The 10,010-nt window shown below is 46.3% G+C and overlaps 1 protein-coding gene across 1 annotated transcript in view; it reads right to left on the bottom strand.

Annotated features, from left to right (window-relative positions):
• Positions 1 to 6,394: 6,394 nt before the first annotated feature.
• The window catches only part of LOC119403401 (uncharacterized), a 5,684-nt gene continuing 2,068 nt past the window's right edge, over positions 6,395 to 10,010 (bottom strand). The window contains exons 2-4 of the mRNA XM_037670340.2: positions 7,954 to 8,142; positions 7,222 to 7,425; positions 6,395 to 6,703 (exon numbers count right to left, since the gene is read on the bottom strand). Of these exons, the coding sequence (XP_037526268.1) occupies positions 6,477 to 6,703; positions 7,222 to 7,425; positions 7,954 to 8,142 (620 nt within the window). The 3' untranslated portion in view covers positions 6,395 to 6,476. The remainder of the gene's footprint in view (positions 6,704 to 7,221; positions 7,426 to 7,953; positions 8,143 to 10,010) is intronic.

Consider the following 10,010-nt stretch of genomic DNA (forward strand, 5'->3'; position numbering starts at 1 on the left):
AATGCAATGAAAGTATAGGGGATGTTTTTAGTAATAAATGTAAGGTAATTGTGAAGAAAGAAAAGTGGACGAAAGATAGCTTGCCGCGGGCAGGGACCGAACCTACGACCTTCGAATAACGCGTTCGATGCTCTTACCACTGAGCTACCGCGGCGGCCATCCCCCCGTCCACTTTATAGGGTATATGTGTGCATTTAAACGTGGGAGCGTCAGTCAGCGCCGCCAGTAGCCATGACAGCGAGTGTGGAACACTCTTTTTTTTGCCTGTTGGCGTCACGTAGCACGTGAACTTATTATGAGCTGGCAGCTGACCAATAATCCCTCGCATACTACCTGAAAGCATCAAGTCTGCCAGAACGAGACCCTCGCTATGAATGAAGGAAAGAAGTGTTAATTTCAAGGGCTCGTTTTCTTTGTTATACACAATATTAATGAGAACTAACAGACAATAATGCCAATGAAAGTATAGGGGATGTATTTAGTAATAAATGTAAGGTAATTGTGAAGAAAGAAAAGTGGACGAAAAGATAGCTTGCCGCGGGCAGGGACCGAACCTGCGACCTTCGAATAACGCGTCCGATGCTCTACCAACTGAGCTACCGCGGCGGCCATCCCCCCGTCCACTTTATAGGGTATATGTGTGCATTTAAACGTGGGAGCGTCAGTCAGCGCCGCCAGTAGCCATGACAGCGAGTGTGGAACACTATTTTTTTTGCCTGTTGGCGTCACGTAGCACGTGAACTTATTACGAGCTGGCAGCTGACCAATAATCCCTCGCATACTACCTGAAAGCATCAAGTCTGCCAGAACGAGACCCTCGCTATGAATGAAGGAAAGAAGTGTTAATTTCAAGGGCTCGTTTTTCTTTGTTATACACAATATTAATGAGAACTAACAGACAATAATGCCAATGAAAGTATAGGGGATGTTTTTAGTAATAAATGTAAGGTAATTGTGAAGAAAGAAAAGTGGACGAAAAGATAGCTTGCCGCGGGCAGGGACCGAACCTGCGACCTTCGAATAACGCGTCCGATGCTCTACCAACTGAGCTACCGCGGCGGCCATCCCCCCGTCCACCTTTATAGGGTATATGTGTGCATTTAAAACGTGGGAGCGTCAGTCAGCGCCGCCAGTAGCCATGACAGCGAGTGTGGAAACACTCTTTTTTTTGCCTGTTGGCGTCACGTAGCACGTGAACTTATTACGAGCTGGCAGCTCACCAATAATCCCTCGCATACTACCTGAAAGCATCAAGTCTGCCAGAAACGAGACCCTCGCTATGAATGAAGGAAAGAAGTGTTAATTTCAAGGGCTCGTTTTCTTTGTTATACACAATATTAATGAGAACTAACAGACAATAATGCCAATGAAAGTATAGGGGATGTTTTTTAGTAATAAATGTAAGGTAATTGTGAAGAAGAAAAGTGGACGAAAAGATAGCTTGCCGCGGGCAGGGACCGAACCTGCGACCTTCGAATAACGCGTCCGATGCTCTACCAACTGAGCTACCGCGGCGGCCATCCCCCCGTCCACTTTATAGGGTATATGTGTGCATTTAAACGTGGGAGCGTCAGTCAGCGCCGCCAGTAGCCATGACAGCGAGTGTGGAACACTCTTTTTTTTGCCTGTTGGCGTCACGTAGCACGTGAACTTATTACGAGCTGGCAGCTGACCAATAATCCCTCGCATACTACCTGAATCTTCACAATTACCTTACATTTATTACTAAAAACATCCCCTATACTTTCATTGGCATTATTGTCTGTTAGTTCTAATTAATATTGTGTATAACAAAGAAAACGAGCCCTTGAAATTAACACTTCTTTCCTTCATTCATAGCGAGGGTCTCGTTCTGGCAGACTTGATGCTTTCAGGCAGTATGCGAGGGATTATTGGTCAGCTGCCAGCTCGTAATAAGTTCACGTGCTACGTGACGCCAACAGGCAAAAAAAAAGAGTGTTCCACACTCGCTGTCATGGCTACTGGCGGCGCTGACTGACGCTCCCACGTTTAAATGCACACATATACCCTATAAAGTGGACGGGGGGATGGCCGCCGCGGTAGCTCAGTTGGTAGAGCATCGGACGCGTTATTCGAAGGTCGCAGGTTCGGTCCCTGCCCGCGGCAAGCTATCTTTTCGTCCACTTTTCTTTCTTCACAATTACCTTACATTTATTACTAAAAACATCCCCTATACTTTCATTGGCATTATTGTCTGTTAGTTCTCATTAATATTGTGTATAACAAAGAAAACGAGCCCTTGAAATTAACACTTCTTTCCTTCATTCATAGCGAGGGTCTCGTTCTGGCAGACTTGATGCTTTCAGGCAGTATGCGAGGGATTATTGGTCAGCTGCCAGCTCGTATAAGTTCACGTGCTACGTGACGCCAACAGGCAAAAAAAGAGTGTTCCACACTCGCTGTCATGGCTACTGGCGGCGCTGACTGACGCTCCCACGTTTAAATGCACACATATACCCTATAAAGTGGACGGGGGGATGGCCGCCGCGGTAGCTCAGTTGGTAGAGCATCGGACGCGTTATTCGAAGGTCGCAGGTTCGGTCCCTGCCCGCGGCAAGCTATCTTTTCGTCCACTTTTCTTTCTTCACAATTACCTTACATTATTACTAAAAACATCCCCTATACTTTCATTGGCATTATTGTCTGTTAGTTCTCATTAATATTGTGTATAACAAAGAAAACGAGCCCTTGAAATTAACACTTCTTTCCTTCATTCATAGCGAGGGTCTCGTTCTGGCAGACTTGATGCTTTCAGGTAGTATGCGAGGGATTATTGGTCAGCTGCCAGCTCGTAATAAGTTCACGTGCTACGTGACGCCAACAGGCAAAAAAAAGAGTGTTCCACACTCGCTGTCATGGCTACTGGCGGCGCTGACTGACGCTCCCACGTTTAAATGCACACATATACCCTATAATGTGGACGGGGGGATGGCCGCCGCGGTAGCTCAGTTGGTAGAGCATCGGACGCGTTATTCGAAGGTCGCAGGTTCGGTCCCTGCCCGCGGCAAGCTATCTTTTCGTCCACTTTTCTTTCTTCACAATTACCTTACATTTATTACTAAAAACATCCCCTATACTTTCATTGGCATTATTGTCTGTTAGTTCTCATTAATATTGTGTATAACAAAGAAAACGAGCCCTTGAAATTAACACTTCTTTCCTTCATTCATAGCGAGGGTCTCGTTCTGGCAGACTTGATGCTTTCAGGTAGTATGCGAGGGATTATTGGTCAGCTGCCAGCTCGTAATAAGTTCACGTGCTACGTGACGCCAACAGGCAAAAAAAAGAGTGTTCCACACTCGCTGTCATGGCTACTGGCGGCGCTGACTGACGCTCCCACGTTTAAATGCACACATATACCCTATAAAGTGGACGGGGGGATGGCCGCCGCGGTAGCTCAGTTGGTAGAGCATCGGACGCGTTATTCGAAGGTCGCAGGTTCGGTCCCTGCCCGCGGCAAGCTATCTTTTCGTCCACTTTTCTTTCTTCACAATTACCTACATTTATTACTAAAAACATCCCCTATACTTTCATTGGCATTATTGTCTGTTAGTTCTCATTAATATTGTGTATAACAAAGAAAACGAGCCCTTGAAATTAACACTTCTTTCCTTCATTCATAGCGAGGGTCTCGTTCTGGCAGACTTGATGCTTTCAGGTAGTATGCGAGGGATTATTAGTCAGCTGCCAGCTCGTAATAAGTTCACGTGCTACGTGACGCCAACAGGCAAAAAAAAGAGTGTTCCACACTAGCTGTCATGGCTACTGGCGGCGCTGACTGACGCTCCCACGTTTAAATGCACACATATACCCTATAAAGTGGACGGGGGGATGGCCGCCGCGGTAGCTCAGTTGGTAGAGCATCGGACGCGTTATTCGAAGGTCGCAGGTTCGGTCCCTGCCCGCGGCAAGCTATCTTTTCGTCCACTTTTCTTTCTTCACAATTACCTTACATTTATTACTAAAAACATCCCCTATACTTTCATTGGCATTATTGTCTGTTAGTTCTCATTAATATTGTGTATAACAAAGAAAACGAGCCCTTGAAATTAACACTTCTTTCCTTCATTCATAGCGAGGGTCTCGTTCTGGCAGACTTGATGCTTTCAGGCAGTATGCGAGGGATTATTGGTCAGCTGCCAGCTCGTAATAAGTTCACGTGCTACGTGACGCCAACAGGCAAAAAAAGAGTGTTCCACACTCGCTGTCATGGCTACTGGCGGCGCTGACTGACGCTCCCACGTTTAAATGCACACATATACCCTATAAAGTGGACGGGGGGATGGCCGCCGCGGTAGCTCAGTTGGTAGAGCATCGGACGCGTTATTCGAAGGTCGCAGGTTCGGTCCCTGCCCGCGGCAAGCTATCTTTTCGTCCACTTTTCTTTCTTCACAATTACCTTACATTTATTACTAAAAACATCCCCTATACTTTCATTGGCATTATTGTCTGTTAGTTCTCATTAATATTGTGTATAACAAAGAAAACGAGCCCTTGAAATTAACACTTCTTTCCTTCATTCATAGCGAGGGTCTCGTTCTGGCAGACTTGATGCTTTCAGGTAGTATGCGAGGGATTATTGGTCAGCTGCCAGCTCGTAATAAGTTCACGTGCTACGTGACGCCAACAGGCAAAAAAAAGAGTGTTCCACACTCGCTGTCATGGCTACTGGCGGCGCTGACTGACGCTCCCACGTTTAAATGCACACATATACCCTATAAAGTGGACGGGGGGATGGCCGCCGCGGTAGCTCAGTTGGTAGAGCATCGGACGCGTTATTCGAAGGTCGCAGGTTCGGTCCCTGCCCGCGGCAAGCTATCTTTTCGTCCACTTTTCTTTCTTCACAATTACCTTACATTTATTACTAAAAACATCCCCTATACTTTCATTGGCATTATTGTCTGTTAGTTCTCATTAATACACAGATATAGTCATTTTATGACAATCATACAAAGTATGCGGGTACTCGTTGTTCTTGCAGTTGAATTGTGTTGAATGCGTTGGAGAATGATTAATTATATGGAACTCATTCTTTTCAGGCAATCTTCGGGACAGCCAGTTCTATGAAAAGCTGGAAGCATTGGTAAATTTAACGCTGCGCAACGTACACGAGGACATGAAAGGAACACTTAAACAGACAAGCGCAGACATGGTCCAGGATCTTGATGTGGGGGGATTCGCCCAGATCAAGCTCCTTTTGCTGGAAGCATTGGCACTGGACAAGGAATTCGTTATATACGGCGACCCAGCCTATCCTCTCCGCCCACTGCTTATGAAGCCCTACGGAGGAGCAGCATTGACAGCCACCCAGCAAGAGTTCAATTCATCCATGAGTGCAGTCAGACAGGCCGTTGAGTGGGGATTCGGAGAGATTATCTAAGAATTTGCATTTGTGGGCTTTAAAAAAAACCCAAAGATACTACTACAGGCCGTACCACACATGTACAGAGTTGCTGTTATCCTGACCAACTGCCATGCTTGTAGTATGGTAGCCAAGTCTCCACATATTTTGATGTGCAGACACCCTGCCTGCAAGATTACTGGAGCCCTGCCAGACATTAAGTGCAGTGCAGTGTGACCTATATATACCTCAATCAACTAATTTGTTTAACGGTACGAGACCACTGCCACAAGAACGTTTCAAAATCCAGGCCAAGCATGGCCTTGCGCATATCTGTAACGCTGCAATAAACCATGTGTACTCATAAAAGAAATGTTTCTCTTCCTTTATTGTCAAGCATAAATTGTTGACATGAAACAAAAAAAACTAAACACTCAAGAGGAAGAAGTAAGCAGCTGGCTTTCATGTTATGAAGCTCTAATTTTACGAACAATTTAAAAACAAATGTGATGCGAAAATGACGAGGTCCGCTTGCCAGTGAATAGTAGAGTCAAAAGTTTGGTGGCATGTGTGGCCATCAGGCAGAAACCTGTGTGTCGCCATTTCTGACAGAGTAAAGGAAAAAAAGACGTATTGCACATGAAGTACATTTAAGGCAGATTATTGCAAAAATGTACAACTGTAATAATTCAGTTAAACATGATGAGTGATTTTCAGCGCAAACGACAAAACACAAAGAAGGAGGAACACGAACGCTGGTGTTCGTGTCATGTTTAACGCAGTCAAACTCGCCCAAATGTCGGTTCTTCTGCTGGAATAATTCAGGTACACAATCTCGAAGTGTCTTCTCGGCAACACTGAAATTTTTCCATAATAAAATTAAGGTTGAGGTCGCGGGCTGGATTTCCGGCCCAGCCACAAGCGCTGTTACATTATTTAGTCTGCGTTCTTGTCAATCCAGCCGAATGTTATTTACATGCTTTTTACTTTGCCAACTTTTCACAAATAGTTTCTACAATTTGAGTATCGCCTCTTGAGTAGCCTTGTGGAATCTCGACAGCTGCTCTCTTTGGCTCGCTTCGTCGAGTTGTGCTTGCAGCTGGCGTTCGCGAATTTACATTTCCCGCTCTCTCAGTTGCAGCTCTCTTTCAGTTCTCTCTCGTTTCAGTGCGTGCCTTTGCTCAGAGCGTTGTTGCTTTCGCTCGATTCGGAGCTTTTCGACGGCCAAACGCTCCATCTCAAGCGCGTGCTCCTTCTCTTTCAGGGCCCTCTCGTGTCTCCACCTCTTCTCGATGAATTCATAGTCCGCACTAGCCGTCGCTGCTTCAGCCCTGCGTCTTCCTGTAAAATAAAACTTATTTGCATTTAGATGGCAATATTATTTATTTCAAACCAGGCGGCAACGAGCATAAGTGACTAATAAAATGGAGACTAAATTGTGTTAGGTGTACAAAAGCTTTTTGATACTGACAGAATTATGAATGCTAGTTCGTTGCTTAAATCGTGAGTCTAGTCACTCAGCGCCATCGATTTCAAACAGAGTAGCTGTCAATTGGTCAGAGTGGTTGAAACATGAATGTGTTGAACTTGATATGATTGTAAGGTAGTCCCAAAAAGAAATAACAGAGTCCGTTCCCTGTTGTTCACGTAAGCGTTCACGAGTGATCTTTTGTCATCAAGTCACGGGCTGCCTGCGCAGTGGGATTTCTTGTGCGAGTTGCAGTGAGCCCAGCTATATGTCACTGCAGTGGCCGAGTGAGTACCAGTCGAGTGTGTTCACTTTTTCCGCTGCATGGTAATGATTACACAGTAATGAGCAAAGCAATGAATTTTGTTGTAAAATGCAGCTATGTACTTACTAGGCACAACTTGGGCAGCTCCTTCAGTATCGGGCCTGTCGTCCGCATTCGTTAATGCCTCTTGCCGCGGGTTATTAGCAGTGGTCGTGGTTTCGTTCGAGGGGCCAGGTGTTGCGGCTATGTCGGTGCCCTGTACAATTCTCTCCAGTAGGTCTGCAGCACTCTGAGATGCGTCGTCACAACTTGCATCTGCGCTGAGTGGCTCTGGGCAGTGGGATACAGTAGATGGTGTTTCAATTATACAGTTTCAGGAGCATTGCTTTTCATCAACATTTACTGTACAGTGACGTGTACGTGAAGTGCAATAATTTACTAACGTTGCATTTCTTCTTAGCACTTAATAAAACCTGCGAGAGCATGCTATCAGTAGATAGTAGCAAAAAGCGTGCACAGGAGCTACCCGTGTGCGTAGTTACCTTTCGCATACGTACATTTTCCCTCACTCACACAGCGTTATGTATAATGACTGACGTTATAGATAAGCGGCCCAATGACATTTCCCAGAACATATGACATTTAGCACCACCATCGTCAGCCCTTTATATGTAGACAAATCAGGACAAAAGGCCCCTTCCAGTGACCTCCCTGTCCAGGGCGAGCTGGTTAAATATTGTGCCTACGAACTTCACTTCTTCAACCCAAAGAACTCCGTCGTTCTCGATTGCATTTGCCATCCTTTGGTATTTATCCCGTTACTCAAAATAGCTACCGGTTGCCTGTGTCATTACGTACCGAAGGCGACTTGCGACGCTGGCACCAACGTAGCAGCGGCAGTGTCGCGAGTCAAAGCCGCACTGACCCTCTGACCGGCAGAGGGACTGCGCTTTGCGGCTTTTGACCTTGTAGGCGAAGTCTTTTGCGAGGCTGCATATCTCCTGTAGCAGCCCTTCTTTTTCCTCGTACTCTTCTTCGGTACCCGACCTGGAAGTAACACAGTCCGCTGTTAAAATTTGAAAAGACCGTGGCAACGTCGAGAAGTTGATCAGTATGAATTCAATTTATGCTATTCATGAATAACCTGAAGATCCGAATACGTAGACATCTTCATCTATTTCTGTGTATTTAATAAAACTATGCAGCATTTGTACTGCAAAGAGCACAGCTGTATACAGGGTAACCTACATATTCGGCGCCCATTTCGATCAGGGCTCTGACGGCCTGTTTCACATGGCAACGATTTCAATCTTAACAGCGGAGCGGCGCCTGAGACGCGAGCCTGGAAACGTGCCTTTTGAACGGCGCGCGCAAAGCGCCTGACCAATGGTGGAGCCCCCGCGAGCACATGATAGAGGCACAAGCATTGCCTACGCGTGCTTTAAACGAATCGCCGCGACGGGCTTTCGCACGAAGGCAGTGCTTTCGACATGAAAACCCGCCTAATCGTACAAATAGACACGTAAAAGGGTCGTAAAAAATGGCTGCGGCTTAGCTCGGCTAGGCCCGGTTATGCAAACGAAAGCTTAAAAACGAAACGCCCAGGGTAAGATTATAGGTCTGGCAACAAGCGCTGCTCTTTTTGTTTCGTTCTGTTTCCTAGATTTAGCCGACGAATCCGCATCACGGTGTCCTGTCGTTCTATGCGAGAACCCACGCACGACACCAACTGAACAAACTGCTCTCTTGACACTCGCAGCAGCCTCCTGTATTTTAAAGACGATAGTCTTTCTTGGGATACTTAAACGGAGAAATTTTGGTCTGTCTTTCTGTTTTTCTGTTGTCGGCACGTCCCTCGATTCAGCCACTCGGCCAAAGTTGAACCACTTGCCCAAGGGCCAGCCGTCTTGAACTGGTATGGCTGTTCATACTTGTGAACGTTGTCGATCAAAAAGTAAATATCATGCATATCTGAGGTGCAACATCACCAAGTAAGTATTAGGTGGCGTGTTCCTTTAATTGAAAATGCATACATACGTAATTTTAAGGACCCTAGTTTCTTAAGCTGCGCTGAAAATGCGACTGCGCTGAAATTTGCCTTCCTCCGTGCCCTTCGCACGAGCTCATTGTTGCGTTTCGGTTTCGGTTCTGTATTCCACTGTACGAATGCCATGGGTTGGTGTTGAAAAACTTTAGTTTTGAGAAGGCCAAGAAGGTGAAAAAAAATATTTAAAAATGAAAAAGCAGCGTTGTGGGCGGCCTTCAGGCTGCCGGTTGTGGGCGCCGCTCTGGCATTCCTGTTTTACCCAGGCGACGTGTAAAATAAAAGAGTGTGTGGAGAGTACTCGTTCAGTGCGGACGTTTCTTCTGCTTCAGCGCTTCGCGCCAAACCGCGTGTTCGGGCTGGCTGGCGTCCCCGCCGGTGGCGTTGGTCACCGCCGGTCTTCGCCTGCTGCTGCGCCGGGACTACCAGCACGCAACACAGCACTCATGTTTCCCGACGTATTGCCAGATGGCGTCCATATCTCACACAGCGCCTCTTCTATCGTCTTTACACGACATTTGCAGCGAAGCACGCAGATACGCGGCCAATTTTTTCGGTGTCGTTACCAAAAGCTCACGGTACAGTTGGTGTTGCATGCCCAGATGCTTGTTAGTGATGTATTCCCTTTTGCCAGCAAGGTCTTTGTGCAGGAAAGAAGAGCGCGTGATCGTCTAATTCTGATAATGCAACAGCCATTGCAGCTAATCGTCGCTTCTTTCGAAATCTATCTCAAATTAACAGAAACTCTGCGTCATAGACGGAAGCATAAAAACCTTCAATATATTTGCTAGCAATAAATGTGTTTTCACAGACTTTCGCACTGCACGCGCCATCTAGAGAAAAAAAGGAGCAAGCAAGCCATTGCGCACAC

The sequence above is a fragment of the Rhipicephalus sanguineus genome, chromosome 8 (assembly GCF_013339695.2).
Source record: "Rhipicephalus sanguineus isolate Rsan-2018 chromosome 8, BIME_Rsan_1.4, whole genome shotgun sequence".
In the NCBI taxonomy this organism is placed as follows: domain Eukaryota; kingdom Metazoa; phylum Arthropoda; class Arachnida; order Ixodida; family Ixodidae; genus Rhipicephalus; species Rhipicephalus sanguineus.